Source organism: Trachurus trachurus (assembly GCF_905171665.1).
Source record: "Trachurus trachurus genome assembly, chromosome: 1".
Taxonomy (NCBI): Eukaryota; Metazoa; Chordata; class Actinopteri; order Carangiformes; family Carangidae; genus Trachurus; species Trachurus trachurus.
This window is the reverse complement of record NC_139891.1, coordinates 19,547,130-19,573,226: the sequence shown is the minus strand read 5'-3', so window position 1 is coordinate 19,573,226 and position 26,097 is coordinate 19,547,130. Positions and strand designations below refer to the sequence as shown.

Genomic DNA, 26,097 nt, shown 5'->3' with positions numbered 1-26,097 from the left:
TTGTGAAGACATATTGTTGATTTCTTTTTATGGTAAACCACCAAACCAACGAGACCAGCTCTCAAAGATTCAGGAGTTGGTGGTCCGCTCGGTGCCAGAGCCCCTGAATGAGATGCTCCTGTGGCTCTACAATAGTGTGAACAGAGTGTAGCATGATGAATTTGCGGCCTCATTCATTGCTGTTATTGAGCTGCTGCTTTGGTCTGAAACTGTGAGATGACCACGCCTCCTTATTTGCATATAACAGAGTTGGGAAATAAATGTGGCACTTCAAAGTCTCTAGAGATAAATAAATAAATCTTCAGCACGCTCAGGAAAGTGAGTTAACTGCTGAACTGACAAGACCGATGCTGTTAGCTTAGCTTGATTTGCTCTTCTCTCAGCAGAGAACCGGAGAGCCAAGAAAACATCTGCACCAAGGCCAATCACAATTATGTTTCACTAGTGTAACACAATCATCAGTAATGAATCATGGTCCATGTTTCAGCTGCCAGATGTGATGATCTGCTCCTAGATAATTGGTCCATTTTACCTTCTGGTTCGGTGACCTCTTTGTGACGTGTTGACCCACAAAGACACACAAACACATACAGACACTCACAGTGTAAAGGAGGAACATCTGTGAAGAGTTGTTTCTACGCCGACAACCCCCCACCCCCACCTTCAGATACAACCTCTATTTTTATAGTGACAATATTGCACACACTTTAGGGTGTGTTCATTGATTGGTTTGGTATGTTAAAGGGATAGTTTACCCAAAATTCAAATTTCACTCATTATCTACTCACCCTCATGTCGACTAAGGGCTGGGAGAAGTTTCAGAGTCCTCCGTGCCTTCTCTGAGTTACAGTGGGGCTCTGTGCAGCACTGCATGTCCACATGACGGTTGCGAACGGAGCTCACTTTTCTTCGTCCAAAAAGACACACCAAAAAAACATCCAAATACCTCCATAGTGCTCGTTTGTAATGTCCCTCTTGTATTGAAGCCCCAACATGAGAAATTGTTCCGAAAAAAATTAAATAAGTATATATTATAAGCTTGTTTGTAGCGGAAGCTCCCAGTGTTGCTCTGCTGGAATCTCGCCCAATTGCGGAATCTCGCCCAATTGCGGAGCCGTGAACTGGGTGTCAATGCAAATCGTGCGAGATTTGTACAGACACAGGCAAAGCAGTGAACTGAGACACTGGGAGCTTCCGCTACAAACAAGCTTAAAACCTATACTTATTTAATTTTTTTCGGAACAATTACTCATGTTGGGGCTTCAATACAAGAGGGACATTACAGACGATCAGTATGGAGGTATTTTGATGTTTTTTTGGTGTGTCTTTTTGGACGAAGAAAAGTGAGCTCCGTTCGCAACCGTCATATGGACATGCAGTGCTGCACGGAGCCCCACTGTAACTCAGAGAAGGCACGGAGGACTCTGAAACTTCTCCCAGCCCTTAGTCGACATGAGGGTGAGTAGATAATGAATGAATTTTGGGTGAATTATCCCTTTAATGTGTTCTTAGGATCTCTATCATAATGGTAACAATAATATACATTGTGTTTATAACAACGTGATCAATGGAATGATGAAATAAATAACAGTTTGTCTGTAGTTAACGTGCTAAACAGCGAGGCCTGACCAGTCCAATCTCATAGGAACTCTCTGTACCTGAAGTAGTGACAGTGAGTCCAGTCAGTTGAAGATGATCTGCCTTGAGACTCTTTCCCACAGGACTGAAAACTGTTTCTCTCTCCATACATTATTTCCTCCCAGATGATCATTGCTCTGGAGGTTAATTTTTTATAGGACACCCACTTTCACACTTCAATTGTATTAAAGCTGTGTCTATCCAAAGGTCTGTTGCTATGTGTGACAGGCAGGTGAGTGTGCTGCTGCCTCCATCCTTTTTTCCTCAGGGCTCAACTTTAATCCACGCCTCCTCCCGTTCCCGGCCACGCCCACAAAGGCCACATATGGCGAACTGTCATCATCATCATCTACTTTACAGCCAGAAACACGAGAAACACCAGGGCCACAGAGACCCGTGTGATTCTGCCCAACAGAGCAGAATGACAGAAAGCACGAGACAGATGGAGGCAGAAGAGGAGGAGAGGAGGATGAGAATGAGAATGAGGATGGAGAGCAGCTACTGTATATAGGGACATATACACACAAGGAGAGAGAGGAGGATGTGTAATAATGCATGGGTGGATGCCATCATTTGACCCAGCTCGCTGCGCTTCTGATTTCAAATGTGATTCAACTGGAAAAATTAACAACAGTGAAGGTGAGTGGCTGAGCCGGCTGTCACTCATGTCAATCCGGAGAGGAGGGGGGCGGGGCTATGTGTCCCCGTGCTTCATTAGAGCTCAGAAGTATCCCTGAGCAGATTGAGAGCATCTCTCGTGCATCAGTCGCTCGCGCTCCGCTCGCTCTTTAACCTCCTCCACTTTTCACGGATTCATCTCTAACATGTCTCTGCTCCAGTGGGTCCGGGTCCTGGTCTTTGGAGGCAGCAGAGCAGCCTGAGTTAGTGGAGTAGTGAGTCTCCCTGTTGTTGCAACAGTATGTCAGTGACAGTCTGACCACAGCTGGAGCACAGACGCTGTTTGGAGTCGCGCGGAGAGCGGAGCTTTCCTGAGCCCGTGGACGGAGACAATGACGGAGAGGAGGAGGCTGTCTGTGGCGGGGGTTTTACTCGCCTGGAAACTAGCGCTGTTATTCAGGTAAGCGCTGGATTTAACCCACCTGCCTGTTTACCTCTCTGTTAAACCAGGTAGAAACTGTGGACCCTAAAAAAAACAAAGGAAAAAGTTTGTGTCCAGGTCACTGTATTTATATATGACGTACGCTACGTCGTGATGGGATATATGGAGGAGAACATGCTGTTGATGTGTAAATGGCTGAATTTATTTCTATTTCAAAATAAGACCCATTATATTCGTGTTTTAATTTATTAGTGAAAGTGATGGAGACTGTTTGTCTTTAAGGACGTGTGTTTTATGGAATTTAAATTGTGTCAGTGTTCACATCCTCAAATAGGTCCCAGTGTTTGTGTGCTGTTTGTGTGCTTTTTATAATTTTAAGGTGAAACAGGACAAAGACTTACATAGGTAACTGAATATAAGGCACACATGTAGCTACGTACAGTACAATAGGGCAAAAAAAAAGTCAGACTCTTCCTTAATGTTGATTCATATTTTGACTTACTCTGAGAAAAATAGAGAGATTGTTGTCTTAGATGGAAATGACAGTGCAGTAGTTATTGTCTCCTGTGTTTGGACTTGGCTCATTCAAGGTGGTGGAGTTCCTAACTTCTGACCCCTTGGGGCATCCATACCTCAGAGACTTGATGGACTGATTATACTGGGCATGTGACAACAGGCAACAAACCCAGCTCCACTTCTCTGTCCTTTGTTTTTTACTTGCCTTGGTTTGCCCAGGAGAAGCATCTCTCCGTAGCTTTCTGTGGAGCAACAAGGTCAGCACTGCTATCTGAGAAAACTGAAGTGTGCACCATCTCAGTGTCCTTCCCCTTTATATTGACTGACTGCAGGGTGAATCAAGACCTCCAAAAGTCAATGACCATCTCCTTGGAGTTGAAGGAGAGAAGTTTTTGTCTTGGTCAGTTTTTGAGAGATGCCTGGCTAAGCAGCTGTTACAGATGGACTGTGTGGTGTCGGTGGGCTTGTCCTACTGTATATGTGCTGTGTACGAGAAATAACACCATACTTTATCTTGTGTGTCTTCTTTGTCAATGAACTGTGGACAGTCTGCAGGAGCACTTGCATTTGCGACGACACGCCCACTTTGTTTGCAGGCAGTGGAAGCAGAGCATGTACACACACAAACACTTACGTACATTAAAACAACATATGAAAATGTATTTAGTTATTTTTTTAAGTACTATAGTATCAGCTCAATTTTATAATTTAGATTTCCCGTAGTTTTACAAGAGCAAACATGTGAAAAGACAAAAAAAAACTAATTGGCAGGTAGAGCAACAGACAATGACAAACAATGATATACTCTTAAAATATAAATAGAAGACAATCGTGATTATAACATAAATACTAGCACATGGTGACAGATACTCATGTAAAAAAGAATATTTCCTCCAGGAAAAACACACTAAAGCTGTCTATTACACATTAATGTCATAATTTTCCCTATTTAATCTTCCCAACACTTTTCTCATGCTGCAGTTTCCACATATTTACAGGAGAAGAAAAAATCCTATCATGATCATTTTTTTCACATCAGTCGATATTGATATACTGTATGTATATTCTTTATATCCTCAGTGCAAATTCAAGCAGCTTTCATAGACAACATACAAAATATATATTGATCAGTTATGCTCTGAGGTGAAAAAGAGTACTGTAGACATCAGCCGGCTGCACAGGTGCAACACTGGTTGTTTTCTGGGGCGGCATTAGCACTTGTTTTGGTCTGGGCAGTGTTCAGGTCAGCTCAGTTGAACTTAGGGCCCGAGTGCAGTGTGTTTGTGTCAGTGTGACAACAGACCGCGGCTACAGTCGAACTTGTGTGATTCGTTTGTTAAGTGAATGTGGCCGGACATTGATCTGCTCCAACTATTCCAGCCACATGATTGGTTTGGCGCAGCACAGCAAAAGTCTCATTATAACTGGCTATTCATATTGTCTGTCAAAACATGAATGAATGAAACCTATGGACTCAGATTTCTATCGAGGAAAAGTTATTTCACAATATATAACTTAATTGTTTTATCGCAGAGCCCTAATCCGATATGCAGATTTATCTAATTGTGAAACAACAGTTCCCCTACCCCCAAGGAGTGACACAGACTTGGTGATCTGGGAAATACAGTAGTAGGCTACATATTAACAATCTACCCATAAAATCTCATATTCCTGCACAAAGGAGAAACAATGGTACATTCCCAGAATACATATATGTGCCACATGCCACACATCAGACATTAGTCATACTATAATGTGGTTTTCATCATCAGGTGTCAGAAACAGGTCCAGAATGATCTGCTGTGTGCCTTAGTGATAAGTTTGTGGTGAATTAATCCATTTATAATGTTAAACAAAGTGCCCTGGAAAACACATGGAAAAATGAGAAACACAGTAAAATGTCATTGGAAACTGTTTCCACATTGTTTTTCCTCAGTCTATGTGAGGGTCGAAGGGCAGAGGATGTTGTTATGATGCCATGTAGAGCCCTTTGAGACAAACTGTTTGTAAAAATGGGTTATACAAATAAAATTGCCTTGCCTTACCTTGCCTTATCCTTGGACAAAGTTGTGCCTATCATTTTGGATTTTGGATTGGCAGCTATGGACAGTAGTACTTTCAGTAAGCTGCTATGCTGCCTCATATGGTTCCCACAGTTTTCATCGGAGAGGCCTACAATATGCCAAAATTAAGATAGATCTTAAGGTTAGGATCTTTTAAATTGATCATTTCACTGATTGGTGATCAGCACCAGTCACTGGGGAGAGACGTAGCTGCAGGCTGTATTTTAGTTAGAGGGAATAATATGTGTGGAAGTAGCTTCTATGACAGATGATGTGAGGTTTCAGGCTCTTGAGGGCTTGTCTTTGAAACCTTCAGCAGCAGCCTCCGAGTCCCAGCAGGCAGGTCAGTGTCTACTGATTTAACACCATTTCCCTGTTCTGTCATATCTACTCTCTGAGCTCCCTCTCTCCTCCCTCTGCTGCACATCCTTTATTCATGGGGAAACTTTTTTTGTGGGAATTCATGCATGTTCTCTGCGTTTTATTCTTACACGCCGTAGTGGTTTTTTTCTTTTTTCTTTCTCGTGTCAGGCTGGTTCCCCAAAAGTTAAAGAAGCTTTAACATAAAATGTGGCTGAAAAGATCAAAGCCACAGTAAATCTTCTTAGAGGGTCATGGATGGATTCAAAGACAAAATTTAACAGGCTTATGGTCTGTTATTCAACGAGAGCTGGTCCAGATCTGCATCCAGCTTGTCGGTCCTGTATAATACTCAAAGTCTTTGTTCACACCAGCACTGCTCCAAGTCCACTGGAGACGTATACAGTGAACAAGGTGGGAGGCAGGATCACGCTACACAGTGCGCAGTGCTCAGCATAGACAGCAGAATATTAACCACAAGTTTAAGGTGATAGGAGCATTAATTCCTATGTTTCAATGAAAATCTGCCCATCATAATTATGGCCGATCAATCAGCACATCACTAGTGTCTTGTTGTATCTTCTCCTTGTGTAAAGGCAGACGGGCATTATCCATGGTCACTGCTCATATCATACTACAACAGTGGCTGAGCACCAATGCATTAGTTTAAGGAGACATATGCATTGAGCAGCTGTATCTTTATGTGCATATGTGCTTTGTCTTCAAGTTTATTTAACGGTTGATTTCATAAACAGCTTTCTCTAGGATCTGTGAGTTTCTGAGTGTCTGTGCTGCGTACAGCGTCTCCTCTCCTTTAATGAAGCCGTGTTTACACATGGATACTGTAGCATCATGACCCTAATAGAACTGCTGGAGGGCTGTGTAACAACACTGCCATGTCTGTTCTCCGACGTATGAACCAGGAGTTCACATAATCTGGTCTGAAACATATCTACATTTTTATGAGCTTCAAGATTTGATCATCACTCAAGTGTAGCTAATAAAAACAATGAAGTGGTCAAAGGTGTCATATTGACATTTAAGGTGTATTGAAGGAGGATTTCCTAACATCAAGAATGCATTCGGTTACATGTGAATTAGTGAAGATGACGCCTGCAGTGTAAACCTCTGGACTGATCACAGTGTCGTTGTTGATGATAATGACGATGATGATGAGTCGTTGTTGTTGGATAAACTAGAAAAACACTGAGTAAAAACATTTGCAATCATTGCTCATGGATGGAACAAGCTTGCATGACTAATTGAGTCACTTGAGTTAATGGGTGAATGAGGATTAAAATGATTAGCTGACCATTGTTGCTCTGATCTCATCTGCTCTGTTTTGATGTCAGACAGGAAGTGCTCAGCATAAGCCCCTTCAAATTAAACTTTTCCAAGTGGCTGTCCCAACTGTATTCATTCTCAAGATAACATCTGCTGTGAAGTGACGCTTTACCTCCCTCAAACACCCGTCCTGTTGAAGGCTCAGTGTGTGTGCGCAGTGTGTATGTGATGAAGGTTTGCTTCAGCCTCTGAGGGATATCACAAAAAGCAGGACACATGGTTCACACGAGGTCCGGAGGCTCGTCATTCTTTCACATCAATTACCAACACGTGAGCTGGTGGAGTGCTCAAACTCAGTCAGCTCATACACTCTTTATTGATCCATCGGTTCAGTTATGAGCTAAGCTTAGACTAATGCCATTCACATGATGTGCATCAAGAAGCTGTGTGTATACCTGCTCATATAGTGTCATTGGTGCACTGGTTTACATTAACCAGATGCATGTCTACAAACTGTTGGTACTGTTAAATAGAGGGTAGCTGCATTCATAGTGTGAATGTTAATGTGTTTTTTTTTTTAAATGCACCAGGTTAGACAGTCACTTAATTTCTCTGAGTGTCTCATCCACATACAAGCGAAATTGATTAAATATCTCTGGTTGAATCATTATCATTGTAAATTTCATGTTGAAACATTGAAAACTTGGAGCATTCAGTTTGGAGGTGTGCCATCGTCTTGGTAGAATAAAACAGCAGCAGTTGTAGAACAAGAGAACGGTGGAGTACAAAAACATCAAATTAGAAACAGATTTAACAGCATCGCATCTTTGTGACAATCACTTCGCCGTGACATTAATCACAGTTACTTAGCGACAAACGTTTCACTTACCTCTCAGACTTTTAGAAAGTTTTCTAGTCAAACTCACTTGTGAGTCCATCAGCAATAATAATCTGCTGAAAGTAACGCTGCTGTTGTCTCAGGCTGTGTCACTGCATGGCATGTGTAAATAATGTAATGATGATGAAAAAAAAAAAAAAGAGGAAGAAAAAAGTTCTAATTCATTATCTTTCAGTGTTTTATGTTTATTGCACACCTTCATATCATGATGATAAAAATACATTTATTGATTATGGTTAGCACTATGTGTGACCCGTCTGTAAAAATGACAGATGATCAGTTGACCAGTCTGTGCCATAACAACATAAAGTAAATACATATTCATATAACTGACTGAATAGCTGAATAGTGTTGTGTGCGTGTGTTCAGATATTTTGTGAATCAGTGAATCCAGGCTTGCTGCTATAGTTGTACCAGTATATCTACAAAAATATGAAAAAAACAAGAGTGTGTGTGCGTGTTGTAGTGGTGCATGTCACACTTGTTACTATTGAAGGAAACATTAGGCTGAAACCACAGTTAAGTGCTACTCTGCCCGCTGAGTGAGTTCGTGTTTGGGTCTCTGTGTGTGTGTGTGTGTGTGTGTGTGTGTGTGTGTGTGTGTGTGTGTGTGTGTGTGTGTGTGTGTGTGTGTGTGTGTGTGTGTGTGTGTGTGTGTGTGTGTGTGTGTGTGTGTGTGTGTGTGTGTGTGTGTGTACGTGTTGGTGGGTGCGGGGTGGGGGTGGGGGTGGGGGTGCGGGATGCGGGGTTCAGCCAAATGAACATTTGGCTAAAGGCTGTAGTCAACCCCATCCCTGTCACAGCACTGGTCTGTCCTAGGCTGAAAAGCCAAAAATACCCCAGGGTTAGCTTGGAAATGTAGTGGTTGTGATGTATGTGTTAATGCAGCAGCTAATTGGTCTGAACAAGTACTAGAGCTGCAAATAGACTGGAGGGGCCCCGCGCCGACACAAGAGGAGAGTAGTGGGGAGCCGCTCTCACATGAGTCCCCTTTACGGGCCGAGATGAGAAAATAAGTGTGAGACAAGGTCAGAGGTCACAGACGTCCATCCACATAGGTGACTGGTAAATGTGATGAGTGTTTTGTTATTGGAGAAATCAACAACGATCTCTGTCGACAGCAGTGTGTTTCTTTTATACATTTACTCCACCTGTTTGTGGAGATAAGAGTTTAGATAATTGTGCATTTATGATTGTGCACGTACCTGAGGTAACAGCAGCCGACTGATGATCACATCTTCCAGAGCAGTGGCTGCGGCTGAAGACTGCGGTGGTGTCAGGACGCCGACTGATGACTGATTCCTCTCTGTGCTGTCAGGGAGGCTAGGATAGTGAACCACTGGCAAATAATTTAATGTGCATGCATCCATATTTCAACACAGATTCAAACATGGAGACACGTCATCCAAAGTAGATGAAGATAAGGAACGGCCTGTGTGTCTCTGCTCCTCCTCCATTAGTGTCTCTGAGTGTCTCCTCTTGTGCAGGATCAATTATACACCATAAATACACCATACATACTCATACATACATACATACATACATACTTGCACCATTTCTCTTGTATTGTTTCTTCTAAGAGGAAAAGAGTGAGTGCCACCATTGATCCGGCGGATGCCACACATGTTAGCATTTCCCCACTGATCATTGCTCTTCTATAATGATTTTGGACCAACAGTTAACCTCAGGGGACATTTATAGCCTAAGTCTAACTCCCTATTTTTGATATACGGCCGGTTTGTATTTTATTATGTGTGTGGTGCTATAGTTTCTGTATTATGTGTTAATACAAACTCAGTTCCTGGAACCTTTTCAAATTTGAAGCCTTTGCCTTTCAGACGATAGATACCCATGTAAGCGTGTTGTAATCCTTTTGTCATAATGATACGTGTAAAGAAAGAATTGTATTAGCTGTATTGGAGGCGAGGCTCTGTAATATATCCAGAGCTGCCAGAAAACCAAAACGCTCTGGTAGACTGCTATAACAAGAAGTGTATCCACACATGGTCCAGACCTGCACTAGTATAATACCGTCTGTTTCAGTAATGTTTCACTGTTGAATGTTTGAGTCATTGCAGTAAATCCCTCATCAAGGATGATCAAGGTGATTTATTTTAATTGAGAGAGTGAAATGTTAGTAAAATGTGAAGGCGTAGGTGAAGTTAATCGTGTATCCAAGCTGCCAGGACTGTGTGGTTATTGAAATTAGTGCTTTGGAAGAAACAATCGAGATTCAAGGGATCTTTTAATCCATCCTGATCTCTAGGATGGACATGCTGGACTGGGAGAAAGGCTCCCTCTAAGAGAGCTCAATACGTAGACTGTATGTGAAGACAGAGGTAAAGAGAAAGTGAGCACAATAGGGTCAGAGAGAGCAGTGATGCTGATGATGAAAGCAGAGAGGTAGTTAGAAGCAGGAAGTTCTCGTATACATTATGTGCACGACTAGCTAAAGCTGCAAGGACAGATGCAGTGACACTTTTAAGCAACCTTGAGATTTCGGCCATAGCATGGGCACAAAGGCTGCAGTGGATCATGCGTTATTAGGGGCATCAGGTCAGGGCTCGACCGGAGGGGCATGCAGAGTTGGCCGATGTCTGTTGAACAGAATAATCTGGCGAGGAGTACAGATCTGAACTGGCTTCATGTACTGCCACAGATTCATTATTTGATCAGGCACAAGTGAAACAGATTGGTGAGTTGACTGAAGAGTCCGAAGCTGCTCTGCAGACACAGACACATGAGGAACCAGGAAAACATACAGCTGAGGAACAGGCCTGCCACGTTATGACAGCTTTCTAGGTCTAATTTTAGCTGTCGAATTCTCCAAACACACATGTACTGTAGCAAACCTTTGCTCAAATGAAATGATCAGTTCAAGGGGAAAGGCTACAGAGCAAAGTGTATGTGGTGGAAAAACAAATTAGCAATCCACCAAGAGATCTTTAGGAGATTGTTATCTGTCTGTGACAAAGCTGTGCAAGACAGGCCAGTTTTATTTCCTACTATTAAGTCCCTCCAGAAAAACACGATGATGCGATTGCATAATTCAACGCATAATCAGCCAAAGCGTATTGTGCAGGGGGTCGCAGAGACATTCAAGACATTTCAGTGCAAAATGCACAAAATATCTGGGGCTTGCTTGATTTGATAATCCCCACATATCCGTAGCAAAAAAAAGTCACATATATCGTCACAGAAAGTTGAAAAAGGTTGCATGTTTACTTCACACAGGAGCAGCCATTTTGACCCTGTTGCCTTGGGAACATTATGAAGTGACGTAATTATGCAACGTAAAATATTATTGCCTCGCGTGTGAAGATAAATGAAACCGGGAAAGCTCAGTGCACACAAACCCTACGATGAATAAGGCAGACTTACATGAAGGTGGAGGCAAATAATTTTTCACTCCTTGCAGCGGCATGTTGCAACACAGGCGAGACTGACGGTGGACAACCACAAAATATAAAAAGGTGGATAGTTTTTGTGTTTTTTTCATGAAATTTAATTTTTTTTTCTAGCCCTTGCAGTTTTTTCAATTTTAGCACACAACTATTTCCTTGCCAGTCTTGTGATCTAACATGTCCTAAGACAAAATCAAAATGTGAAGAGTTGGCATCATGACTTGAAAATAAAGTTACTGGTATCCAATTCAGTTTTGCAAATATTATTGAATTGACAGTATTAAAAATTTAAACCATCCGATCACTGATTCAGCTCTGGGAAATCAAAATTCATCTAATAACATTGGTAAAGGTTCTCCTTGACAGACTTGAAACTTGGATTGGTCAACCAGGCACAGCCCCAAACTGCTCAAAAACACCTATTGAAAAGACAGACTTTACGATGTTCAATTTGACAGTTTGATAATTTGATACTCTGAAGGGATCACTTCTTGGTCCCTTATTGTTTTGTCTATTCCCCCTTGGTAAAATTATTGGTGCTCACAATATGAATTATCATTGTTATGCTGACGACACTCAGTTCCATATAAATCTGTAGTGCCCAATGACTCAACTCATTCACTAAACCCCATTATACTTTTTTTCTCTGAACAATGGATGAACAGGAACGTTCTTGAATTCACATAAGTGAAAGAGGAAAAGATCTTTAGTAAACAAGTCTGGTAACACAGAGCAAGAAGGAAGTAAAATCCTGGGTGTTTCGTCCAACCCACACATGAAAAATGGTACAAAAATCACCCTTTATCATCTAAGAAATATCACTAGAAAACTGGAGGATGCCAAGAGGATTACTCTGCTTTTGTCTTTTGTTGCCTGGAGTGCACTTTAGTCCAGACTCCCAAGAAGAAGGGGAAAAAACACACACACACACTGAAAAGCTGCAGCTCATAAAAACCCCAGGAGCCAGGATTTTAAAAAAGAACATGGAAAAGAGACAACATCACAGTTTTGGAGAAGAAATATTTTTTTTTATTATTTTACTTGTTTTAATTGTTCAGCACCTTTGTACAGCTCTGATTGCTTATGTTCAATACTGTCCCTTTAGATTGTGTAGTGCTGGCTTGCAGTTTGCTATACACTCAGCAGACAACAGACTGAAGTGATACCGGGACACAAAAATCGCGGTTTGGCATGTGCCTCAGGTTCGAGGTCACAGTTCAGTATGTTTTGAGTACGGCAGAAACAAGAAACAGAAAACATTAGAAGTAAGATTTTCTCAAATGGATAATAATGGTTAAATAAATATCCATTAATTAGGTGCAATATGTAGAAGATTAACTGTACTAAACTGTTTATAACGACCTGGTATGCCTTGTATACAGAGATGCAGACCAGAGGGAACTTCATAACAGGGCTCCATTGCTTTCAGCATGTGTTTGAATGGTTGCATATCCGTAGATAGAAGGTATAATAACACGCTTGTAATTACTTAGCCTTGGTCTGAATTATTAGCAAACAGCTGCTTAAATACCACAGGGAGCTGGGTTTGCAGCGTACTCATTTTCTTCCTTGTCACACTAATGTTGACACTTTGTTGTGCTTCCACCTACAAACCTAAAATGTAGCACATCGTTGGCCTACAGCTTTGTTACACTATCCCTTGAAATTTATATACGCAAAAAAGTTCTGCATGTGTACAGGCTGAAGGTTTTTAGCTGTCTCTTAAACTACTTTTGTGACCTTTAATTACCTGCATCATGCTTTTACCTGATACATATCTTGTTCCTTTTGGAAATTTTTATGAAAAAAAAAAAATTATATTGTTATATTGCCCTTTATGTCTGCTGCTATTTTCAGTGTTTGATATAATTTACTTTGAGTTGCAGTTCTGTATGGCTTTTACTATATACGTAAAGCCTACTATTAAAACTGTATTTTCACTGATGATAAGACAATAAGAAGAAAGTGTATTTATACACACCTGCAGAAATGTATCAGCAGTCACTGGTTGTTGGATTGACAGGTGGAGAATTTAACATTTTAGCTAACCAGGAGCACTGACGACAGCTCCCCATCATAAACACAGTTATTGTGATGAGTACAACTCTAAGATATTGGAGCAGACATCTGCTGACTAGTGTGTGTGTAATTCCACAGTGTTTTCAGTGCCACACTCTAATTCATGCAAAGAGCATTAAATAGTTTCTCCAGAGTCTTTCTATCAACGTAGATAAAATATTGTTAGATCTATCTATCTATCTATCTTTCTAAAAGTGTGATGCATGCTTGTTGCCGTGCTGATAGAGACAGTGTTATGTAATCATAGGGATAAACCAAGGTCTCCCAGGCACACTCGGTATGGCCAGATGCAAAAGGCCTCTTCTCTCTGTCTCTTCGTGTCGGCTTCATGGGGATGTTTTGTTGCATAATCAGAGAGCTAGTTATAAATAATTCTGTCAGCACTTCAAACCTCTCCCAGACAGGGCTGGGCCTTTTAGCATCGTCGCTGCAGATAGCAGGTGATATGTTGTTTCTGTGTTCAGATGAATGCTGATGCTGATCCTCAGTCTGGGCCTGTTGTTACTATACTTTCAACAAATCACTTTGACATCTGCAGCAACAGAGTCAGAACATCCACATTCAGCGTCACCGTATCTTTAAATATTTATCAGCTAGAAACCTATTTTTATACACATTAAATAGATGTGACTGTTCACATGTCATTATTGTGTGTCAGTGTCCCTTTGTTTGCTACCTGTAGCAGAATATTCTGTAAACAGTCATAATGTGCTTTTTGACAGATAGTCAAGTTATTTTATTTTTAAATATAAAAAGATGATGATGATGATGATGATGATGATGATGATGATGATGATGATGATGATGATGATGATGTAATCTTCACTCAGGTCTGTGCCTTTATCAGTAGCTGCAGGTGCTGTGATTTGGATGTTGAACTTGATTATATTGCAATTATACTTTGATTTAAGCTGCAGGTGATGTTTTATAACAATTATTATTACAAATATTGTGATATTTCCAGCCATACTGTATGTAGTGTTTCATCAGAATGGCCGTGACATAAACACAAAGAATGCATTCTAACAAAAACACACGAAACATGTAATAATATAATGATAATAACCAATAATATCAACAAATCTAAAGATAATATGATGCTATTATGAGGATGACAGGACACGGTGGTACAGTGGTAAGCACACAGGTTTCAAACCCAGGCCTTGGGGCCTTTCTGTGTGGAGTTTGCTCGTTCTCTCTGTTCCTGTGTGAGTTTTCCCCGGATGCTCTGGTTTCCGCCCACAGTCCAAAGACATGCACACAAGGTTCATTGGTGACTCTAAAGAGCCCGTAGGTGAAAATGTGAGCATGTGTGGTTGTTTGTCTCTACATGTCGGCCCTGTGAGAGGCGTTATCCACACAACTGCGTTCAGTTAAACAAAAATATAAAACGATTTGCCTCCAGACTGTTTTAGCTCCATAGCATAAAACGGTGTGCGACAATGCAGACACACCTGAAACACAAACATACCTTTAGCGATCACATACACAGAGCAATTATACCAGCTGGTGTTAAACCTCATTTACCTCAAAACGTACCAAACCTCCCTCTGGGCTTGTAACACCCAGACAGCCCGAAGACGTCAGACCTGCAGGCTGCATATTTCATGCAAAGCAACAGAAACAGAGCAAGCTGCTTGAGTCTGCACTTTTCAGACCGTGATGAGACTTGGTCTTGTCACTTGTGTGCTGCACATTCACAAGTCAGCAGTGCTTTACTCTAGAAGTGGCTGAAGTGAATAACTTCCCCACTTTGACATAAAGGTGCCCTGACTGATCAGCTGTGATCAGTGAGTGGCTGATCAGGCTCAGATACTGTGACATCTACACTGAATATATTTTGTTGTGTGTTTTTTTAAGTGTGTGTTTGGTGTTGTATTATATTATATTATATTATAGTATATTATAATTAATATACTAATTAGTTCTATTACTAACTAGTTCTCTTGTGCTTATATGAAATTCTTGAAAACAAGAGTCACAATAGATAATTGGAGCCAGATCTATATTGTTCCATGTATGTGGAACATCAATGTCTCAGTAATGCTTCAGCCTGTGACTGAACTTTCTCAAATTTCGCACAAATGTTCAGTTTGACTTGAAGATAAAATACGTTTATTTATCAAAGGTTGTGAGGGAAGAGGAACTGCATGGTTTAACAATTCATTTACCCTTTTTTCTTCAATATGATAAGTGCAGCGTCTTCAAATGTTTCACTCAATGTTTCTATTTGAGTAAAAATAACCAGAGGTCCTGTCACCGTATGTATGCATGAGATCTCTGTCGGGTCTTAACTACAGCTCATGCACCACACCATGATCACACACACACACACTCCACAGTAGCATGGAAGTTTAGGCAAAGTTGTGTGAGAGAGGCGGTAGTGGCAGATTTAACACTCATCCATTATTGATAAGCTGTGGATGTTACATTGTGTCTGTGTGCATCGCTTGCTTATTGTTCTCCCATCTTTGAGAAGAGCAGAGGGGGCAGGAAGAAGAGGGGCAGAAGAGATTGCAGGAGGACAGAGGATGAGATGGGGGGGCTGTTAGCATGACAGAGGACTAAGCAGCTTAGCAACTGATTTAAGATGCTCTGAGGAGTGTGACCGTTAACTGAAGCATTCAGAGACAGAAGCTGGTCGAGGTGGAGGTGGAGATGGACAGATCAGTGATGAGACTGTACTAAGAACTAATGGAAGAACTTGGGCAGTGTATTTTTTATTGGTATTATAAACTAAATCACAGTCATCTTGGTTTCAGAGACTGTCTAACCTTTAACACATGAGCTTGAGTCCTGGTTGGTACAAGAAACAATACAATTTTTTACAGACAGATAGGAAGGGGTCGCCAAAATAATTGGGATCCTAATAAATATAATTCATATAATTCAATGTTGTGTTAAATGTTTCATCTGCTAACACTGGCAGAGGAGGTGAGGCAGAAGCTCCAGCAGCACCTGAGTCCACCGCCAGGTATAAACACTGTTATGTCACAAAGATAAACACACACACACACGCACACATCATGTTGGGCATGACTCACACACTCCTCACAGGCTGCTTGCAGAGAGTGTGTGTGTCCGCTCGGGTCCCAGTGGTGTGTTTCTGTGTCAGCGCTCTCTGGCCGAGGGCAGAACGAGGGGTTGTATGAGAGCCAGGCTGCACAGCGCTGCAGTCAGACATGACAGTGACAACACCGGAGATATTTTCTCCTTGACAGTCAAACACATGTTTGTTGTCATTTTAGGGTCAGAGGTCACAGGACAGATTTGAAATATTTTCTATGATGTTGTGATAGAACAGTTTTGACCCTTATTACTGTAATGTCCACTGCTTCTCTGCTCATCTGCATGTTTCTGCATGTTGTTGCATGTTTCTGCATGATGTTCACGTTGTTGCATGTAACTGTTGGTTGTTGCACCAATGACATTGCCTGTTGTTGCATTCATGTTGCAGGCTCTGCGTACGTTGTTTCCTGATGTGCTCACGGTGTCGAATATTGTTGCATGTGGTTGCATTCGTGTTGCATGTTGTGGTCACATTGTTGAATGCTGTTGAGTTTTTGGGCTGTTGTACACTACTCACATTGTCAGATGTTGTCGCATGTTGTTGCTCTCATGTGGTTATTGCATTCACATTGTTGCATTTAGTTCAGCTAATGTTGTTGCACTGACTTGTGGCCTTTTGTTCGCATGTTGTATGTTGCTCGGCTCCTTGTCTCATGCAGCTCATTGTAAATAAATGGGAGTGTGTGTGTGTGTGTGTGTGTTGAGAGGAGGTTACTGTAACTGGGTGAACACACTGACTCTGTCTGAGGATTGTCCGAGGTCACTCCCTACTGGGTAAATGTGGCTAATTCCATCTGTCGGATTAAAAGTTAATGATCCTGAAAATATGTGTTGATTGATAGTGTGTGTGTGTGTGTGTGTGTGTGTGTGTGTGTGTGTGTGTGTGTGTGTGTGTGTGTGTGTGTGTGTGTGTGTGTGTGTGTGTGTGTGTGTGTGTGTGTGTGTGTGTGTGTGTGTGTCTTGTGGCCCTTGCTGTGAGCTGGTGGGTTATTTCTGGAAATGTTCCCTCGTCCCAACTGACACACACAGTGTAATTTAAGGATCATCAAGCTTTACCTTGGCATTTAGAAGCGCCTGCCCATTCACCCCAACAGACACACACACACACACGCACACACACACATATTTGTACTACATAGACATAGACACATTGACACAGAAAAATGGCTGAGATCAGGAAGATGATGGTGTGCAGACGTGGAGTAGATCAGAGATACAGATGTTGAAGTGACCTCACAGTAACAAATAGTCTTGACATTAATGCCTAAATACCTACCCAGTGTGGTACATTGTTAAACTAATGAGCACCTGAAGTAATGATTGTGTTTAGGAGATGATGACGTCACTGTCACGTAGTGAAAACATACAATCCATCTTAATTCATTAGTTTATACTTTATCGTATCAACAGTTTTTACCCAGAGTGTCTCTACTGTAGATATAACTGTGGTGAATGGCACATGTAAATTATTACATTGTAGATCTAAATTTGGATTTTTTAGTTTCATGCAATGACAATAAAGATATATTCTACTCTATTCTTTCTAAAGAGCTGTGAACAATCACCTGCTCAAATCAAATTAACTCCAGATAGAAGTTCCTTTACAACAAAGGTTTAGTGCTGCTTAAATATAAAGGGAACCACAGCTCTACTACTCATAGGTGATTGTGTCTGTTGTTAATTGTTTAGTTGTGACTATCTATCTGCCTGTTTTGTTGTTGTAGTCTGTTTTTAGACTGAACAGCACAATCATTGCATTTCAAAGTACACGTAAAAGCCCAACTAGGGTCAGGAGTTGAAAATTAAAAACAGCTACGATGCTCTGAATCTTAAACTGCATTGTTCTTAATAAATAAACAAAGCTGCATCATGCATAGTATACACACACACACACACACACACACACTAGAGAGGATAGACTAACCAAAGGTAGGCTACTGCACACATACTTAATGAAGCGTGTTGCTAATGAATCATCACACAGCAGTCTTCCCCTATTAGTTTTACTGTGACAGGATGTTAACATCGGTGGACTCTGTGTCTCTCTGGAGTCTATGATGTTTTTGTGCCCAGATTCACATGGGACCGGTATTGACCAATGACCTCTGAGATATGACAGACAGAAGACGAAGGAGCACGTAGCTGATTGTGGACCAGCTCAGTGCAGTTGTTGCGTAACACAGGTGACTGTGACTACCAAGCTCAGATCGGCTGCCCAGTGAGAAGCTGCAAGTGTGTTGGTCAATGTGGCCCCAGGTGTTTGAATAAAAACCATCAGCGCTGTCATTGTGAGTTAGGACTTGAGTCAGTACACACACAACCTGCTGTGAACATGTCACAATTCACTTGTCTTATCTGTTGTGTGTCTGTGACAGTGTGGGTCAGTGTAAGGAGCTGGACAGTGCAGCGAGGGCACGGCAAGTCCCAATGTCCCCCTCTGACTTCCTGGATAAACTGATGGGGAGGACGTCCGGTTACGATGCCAGGATAAGACCCAACTTTAAAGGTACGTGTCACACTGTGCGTGCGTATGTGTGTGTTCGTGTGAAGGATCTGTTGTTATCAAACTTTGGCTTTCTACATTGTCTTCATTAAGTTGAAACAAAAAGCTCCCATTCCACATCATCACTGTTTCTTTAAACACTAACTCAGCTCAGAAAGGGCTGTCAGCCTGCAGTCACATGCAACTTAGAATATAAACAGTTATATGATCATGGATGATCAAATACCTGCAGCACCGATTTTTATCGTGTATGGATGGAGTCACCAAATCTCCTGTAGGTGCCTTTACACTATAGTGTCGTGGGTATGAGGTGGAGAAACCCACGTGACACAGCTACAGTAGATGACTTTATCAAATGCTTATCTTCATGTGCTGTGTCTGTAGTTTGTGTTCACTGCATTATTAAACAGGATTCGTTTGGTTAATTATTTTTTTAAGAATACACTGGTTGCACGCTGCTAAAGCTGTTTACCTGACATCTTTCATGACATCACTGAAAATATTTTTTCTTAAATATCTGTTATATAATAATGTCATTAGTCACTTAGAGGAAACTTTGTTAGCAAACTTAAAGCAATTGTCATTGGTAAAGGAAAGCCCTGTTGTCATGGTGTAACATGTCAGATTGAATGAGATCACTTTGGATTCATGTTGCAAAAATCATTAAGTGTTAAAGTTGAAGGCAAACAGACTCTTTTCAGTTCAAATTCTCACATCTTTTGGATGAAATGTATCTCCCAGGCTGTGGCAGAGGGGGTGGAGAGTTCCCAACCTCAAACAATCAAGTCTTCATGTACTCCAGTGACTCATTGTTCCTTTTAAATGTTTATATTTTTATACTGAATTACACCTGGTCGTTGTGTCTGTCCCCTGCAGGTCCTCCAGTCAACGTGTCCTGTAACATCTTCATTAACAGCTTTGGTTCCATCGCTGAAACTACCATGGTAAGTAAATAAGATTCACACTGGAGACACAGACGTTTATACATCAGTTTTACATGCACCAGACACGTTGATGTTTGAAACATGCAACAGACTCCGTACCCCATAAACACAGTTAATGTCCCCATGTAGGGAATATTTTTCTCCTGACCTTAGGATAAGAGATAAAGATGATTTTCACATGGATATCATGATGATGATGTTCAGAGAGGTTTAGTTGAAGGTGGTGAGAGACCAAGCCAAGCATTTAAACTCCATATTTAATGAAAACACCACAAAGACACATTACAGTGTTGAAACAGAGAAATCTCATTGTTTGTTGAAAATGATTTTGAATTTAATGCCAGCCAACAAACGTTTCCTGTTTTATTTTGAAATGTCTCATGTGTCCTCTTTTGGTTTCCCTCTGTGATTACCTCGTGGGTCTCACCTGTGACTTCCCCACCTGTATCCTGTTTCTCCCTTGTGTATTTCGTCTCCACTTTGTCTGTGTCGGTTCTTCTGTGTAAGTAAGTTGCTTTTCTTCATTGTGTTAGTTCACTGTATTCATTCCTTGTTCTTATTCTTTGTTGTTGTTTTTTGTTTTATTTTGCGGACTTCTCTTTCGGACTCAGTTCAACCCTGGGTAGTCCAGCAAATTTTAGTTGTTTTTGTGTTTGCCCTCAGTGAGTCATTAAAGTTTCTTTCTGTTTACTGTATCTTTCTTGTCCCCGTCTGCATTGGGGTCCTGTAAAAACCATAACCTTAATGTGACAGTTGACGGTCCTGTCACTATGCCTCCAATTGATCGTGTGCCCTGGCTACTTGGCCACAGGGATATCCCTTTGGGTGAATGGCAAGCGCGCATGACTCTTACCCGGGAGACTAGGGTTCAAACCCCGCCCGGGCCCTCCTTCGTCTTGCCACATTCACAAACATGTTTGGAGGAAAAGACAGGAAAAGTAGTGAAATGCTAAAAGAAAACACCTGGTGGAACATCTTACAATTGATTAGGTTACCTGGATGAATGGCAATAATGCAATGAAAGCATGAAATTTCATTTCATTGTCAACAGTCCATGATACAGGTATCATCACAAATTCAGAGAATCAGAATAGATCTCTGTAAGCAAGGAACAAGGCCTAAAACCAATATTGGATGGCCTTGATCTTCTGACGCTCAGACGGCCCTACATCAAAACAGACACAATACTCTCGTGGATATGAGCACAATGACACAGGAACACATCCAAAAAACACAGTCTGTGAACACAGTTTTTCGCTGCATCCAAAAAGGAAACCATGAACCAGACCCAGAAACACTTCTGGTCCCAAGCTCATAGAAGAAAGACTGAAGTGAAGTGAATTGATGAGTCAAAGTTTGAATTCTTTTTGGAAAACAAAACATGGATGTTGCATCCACTGGGCTAAAATGATCATCCAGCTTATTATTAGCCCACAGTTTCTCAGCCAGCATATGTGATGGTATGGGGCTGCATTAGTGCACATGGCACGGATAACCTGCAAATTTGTGAAGTCACCATTCATACTGAACGATATATACAGCAGAGGCGATTGCTCTAAGACTAGAAGGGAAAGCTCTGCTTCCTCTAAAATGTCAAAAAATAAATGGCCAAATATGTACTGTTATGTTTACATTTCATTTACTAAAAATGCATTAGAACACATTCAACTCTAAGACGAGTTTGTTCAGAATCAGCTGCTTATCGCATACAAATAAATGGACACATTTTATAATATAGGCCGAAAATGAGCTTCTCCTGTTTGAAAGACCAGCAGCTGCCACTGATATACAGAGTATGTCTCAGCAACATACGTATGTGGCCAAGTGGAGGGCGTCTTTTAGTGGGAAGGCCTAGCTTATTGTTGCAAGACAATGCCAATGCACATTTTCTAAATTGTGCTCCTCTTGAACTATTCAGTAATGAGTGATGTTTGTGGTTTGTGATGCTCCAGTGAACCTCGACACCATCACTAGGCTACTGTGGTGTGTAATTAGCAGAACTGTGATCAGTCAGGCTTCGCTAAAGAGGGATGATTCAAGTGACAACCTCTAAGTGCTCTCTGCACCACTGGGAGTACCTCTGACCGAGGCAAGCAACGAACTGTCATGAGAAATGTCAGAATGTAAAATATTGCTTTCATTGGACTTTTATTATTTATAGACACACACGCATTTTGTGTGTGTGTGTGTGTCTGTGTGTGTGTGAGCAAGTGTGTCTGTAGGACATCTGTAGTTATCAATATTTATGTAACCGCAGCAGCCATAAACCACAAATGAGAAGTCAAAGACTTGTACTTAAACTATATTATATAATGTACAGTATATATCCATTTCATGACCTCAAAAGACCATGAAATGGCCCAAAACCACAGCAGTTGAGAGAGTGAGCTGCTCCCACATCACCATCATGGCAGTGTGTCTGACTCTGTCCCTACCTACCAGCTAAACCACAAATAGTCCAAGAGCTTAGGTGTGTGTGGAGCTGAGGCTCTGGGGCGAGCAGCATACACTCAGCTGTCCACCTGTCAGTCAAAGAGGCCACCAAAACGAGACAAAAAGAGTTGTCAAGTAAGTTTGACTTCTGGTGGCCAGAATCTAATAATACAATGAAACCAGACTTTGTTTCTGTTAACACGTGGCCACAGTCACATATTATATTTCTCTTCATCATATGCTAGCTTTTTCAGAGCACACAACAGAATTTCCTGACAGAAGTATCTGAATAAAACCTCATAGCCTCAGATGCAGCATCACTGGAGAAAAAACAGACACAGATCTCCTGTAGCTGTGCACCGACTACAGTCAGATGTGATTGTCTGTGTCTGCAGTACACTGTCAACTTGGATAAAAGTATTGTTTCTTTTTAGGGGAGTTGATAATATAATGTAATAATAATATAATAGTCGGTGTTAATAAGTAAGTGGTCTAAAAAATTAAGTTAACCAACAAAATAAATAATAGAAATGTTTAAGTATTGCTATCCCAGAACACTGTGAAAAATCAATAAACATGTTGATGTCAATGTGGAAATTTATTATATTATGGTGAACAACACTTTACAGTAAGACATAGTGCATCACAGGTAACCTCAGTCATCTATCAGCTGTCAGGATGGGTGCATGAATGTTTGCTTCAGTTGACGATTGTTTGGGTATTACAGTAAATGAATGTCTGTGAATATTATATTCAAACATGAGTCACATGTTTCAGAAGAATTAAATAAAAGTAGTAAGATTGGCAATTGACTTTACCTTTTTATTAGGCTTTGACTGACACAGCAGAGCTTGGTAGGTAGCAGAAGCAGAAGCTAGCTGGCTTGGTTAGCAAGGTGCACTGGTAATTCACCTTAACTGTGTGAATTTTGGCTGGTGAATAACTGGCGTTCAGTGAAATGTACAACCAAATGCCAAACAAGATGGTTTTAGGCGGATAACATCTTACATAACTTTCTTCAACTGAAAACACAATGACAGGTCAAGGGTCAAACACATCACACATCTGCTCAGATGTCAATCACACACAGCCACACCCTAAAACTCACCCTGTTTTATCGTCTGTTTTCTTTTAAATGAGACCATCATTTAAAAAATTAACATCATGATGTACTAAAGAAGATTTAGGATGGAGGGTCAGAGGAAAGTGTGACAGTTTATACTGAGAGAGCGGCGCAGGGATACACGACATGCATGTGCCATATGTCACAGTGGGATTAAAACCTTTCTCTCGTCTCACCATCTGTCTTTCCATCTCCCCTCTCCTCTGTATTTTAACACACAACACAGTCCTGTCACACAATCCCAACACAACACAGCGCACAAACATGAACAGATAAGCTGCACGGCTGCTTATTACAGTAATATACTGTATAATCAAAGAACACGTGAACATCTACCTTCACTCAATACAAGACTTTGCTTCTCATCTGCTGGACACCTGGAGGAGCAGCGAGGGAGAGGATGGCGGTTGCTTGATGATGGTTTCCCGGTGATGTATAAATAGATCACTTAGACCAACTTAATTTTTAACCACCTTTACATTGTCGGAGTGTGTACATATGTGGAGGCTGCAGTGTGCTGGCCTGGTCATGTGCCTTTATATAATGCTACTGGACCATTTTGATGGTAGTAAAATCAATTGTGGTCTTTCGCTGTGGAGTTACAGTAACATGTTCTCCCTGTGACTGTGTGGGTTCTCCAGGGTTGTTCGTCTCTGTGTCGGCCATGTGATAGACTGGCGACCCGTCCAGGATGCACCCTGATACAACCTTATCCAACCTGCATGGATAAGCTGTATGGCCAGTGGATGGATGGAATCATTTGTGATGTGACACAGTTTTTCTTACTCAGCTTTACCTAGTTAATAATGGTTTTACTGTTACGTCACCGAAAGAGGAGAAAAACAGAAGAGGAGAGATTCAGAGTGAATTGTGAATTTTTGAATGCCCAGTGGCCCACACACAAATACACACAGCAAAGTGAGAGAGAGAGAGAGAGAGAGAGAGAGAGAGAGAGAGAGAGGGCTTAGAGACAGGTTCACTCTGGCCTGAACACGCTATCTATGTTAAACAGATTTACTACAGTTCAACTGTTTTTCCATTTGTTCTCAGGGTCTCTCCACTCCTGTTAATCTACCCTGTGTGTGTGTGTGTGTGTGTGTGTGTGTGTGTGTGTGTGTGTGTGTGTGTGTGTGTGTGTGTGTGTGTGTGTGTGTGTGTGTGTGTGTGTGTGTGTGGTGTGTGTGTGTGTGTGTGTGTGTGTGTGTGTGTGTGTGTGTGTGTGTGTGTGTGTGTGTGTGTGTGTGTGTGTGTGTGTGTGTGTGTGTGAGCAGAGTTGATCTGACTGCACAGGAGGAACAATAATGAAACAGGTTCACCCTCACAGAAACAGCCTCTTGTTCAAGCCTCTGTGTTCTGTTGTTTTTCTCATCCTGGTGCAGTTTTATTACGAATTAATTTACTGTTGTCGGGCACTTGAAGGCAGCAGAACAAGATTCACTGACATTAAAATCTTACAACCTTGTTATGTTCGTTCGTATATTATACTCAGGTGAAGAGAGTGGCAGGGCTGTCAGCTGATCAGCACCTGGTGGTGAGTTGGATCAGCGTTGGAGAAGCCTGCCGGACAGAGATGGCAAACTCAAATGTGTAGTGAGAATGAACAGGGAAGGTCTTGTGGACGAGGCCGGAGGAAGTCTTTGTACATCCCAGAAGAGGTTACAGACGTAGAGTCTCAGTGGACCACATTCAGAGCCTCCATTGTAGAAACGGCCGGTGGGAGTTGTGGCCTTGGTCATCGGTGCCTATTGAAGGGGGAACCTGAGAAACATGGGGGAGGTCTCATCCATGACCCTGGCAGAGGTTGCCTAGGTTGTTAAAAAAACTACTTTGTGGTAAGGTGTAGATGAGATATGTGCTGAGCTGCTTGTTGGGCTGACACATCTCTTCAGTGTGCAGGTCAGGGACAGTAGCCCACTTGTGGAGTGGCGAACCAGGATGGTGGTTCCCATCTTCAAAAGAGGGGACCACAGGGTGTATGCTAACTATTAGGGGGGCAGGGGGGTGGGGGGGACCCATCTTTGCTCTTTGTGGTTAGAAGAGTCCTCAGTCCAGTCCACTAGTTCTCTGGTTTCCTTTACAATGTAGGAAGATTTCATACCTGTCCCCTCTCCCAGTAAGACTGAGGACTGTGGACTCGGGGCCTGAGGCCCGACACTGATAAATAAGAGTTAGTGGACTGGGCGACCCCCCCGTCCCTGCCAGCAGATATCACATGTGTAGGTAGGACAAGCCCGGCAGGCAGTGGCTCACTGTACAGTCAACTATACTTCTTTTGGTTGTTACATCAATGATTCACTGATGAATGCACGACATAAGACTGAGACTGCAAGAAAAACACATACAGTTGAATGTACTTGTTAATGTGGGTTCCAGTTTCTCCACAGCTCATGAAGCAGTATGTGTGTGTGTGTGTGTGTGTGTGTGTGTGTGTGTGTGTGTGTGTGTGTGTGTGTGTGTGTGTGTGTGTGTGTGTGTGTGTGTGTGTGTGTGTGTGTGTGTGTGTGTGTGTGTGTGTGTGTGTGTGTGTGTGTGTGTGACTCATGTAGGACATGAGCTTCAGCAGCATTTACTGTCTCACCTAAATCAAATGCACACTGCTCTCATCTCATTAGCTGCAGTGGCTTTCACTGTGCAGTCACTCCAGGGAGTTTTCCAGGGAGACCGATCACTGTGATGAGACCAGGCAGAGTCCAGACCAACATGAGTCTGCGTCCAGTCGGAGC

The 26,097-nt window shown here is 41.8% G+C and overlaps 1 protein-coding gene across 2 annotated transcripts in view; it reads left to right on the top strand.

The window, feature by feature from the left end:
• Positions 1–18,798: 18,798 nt before the first annotated feature.
• The window catches only part of glra3 (glycine receptor, alpha 3), a gene marked incomplete at both ends in the record, with an annotated part of 21,114 nt that continues 13,815 nt past the window's right edge, over positions 18,799–26,097 (top strand). For both annotated transcript variants that reach the window (XM_083978712.1, XM_083978711.1), the window contains 2 exons: positions 18,799–18,877; positions 19,751–19,818. In XM_083978712.1, the coding sequence (XP_083834838.1) occupies positions 18,799–18,877; positions 19,751–19,818 (147 nt within the window). The remainder of the gene's footprint in view (positions 18,878–19,750; positions 19,819–26,097) is intronic.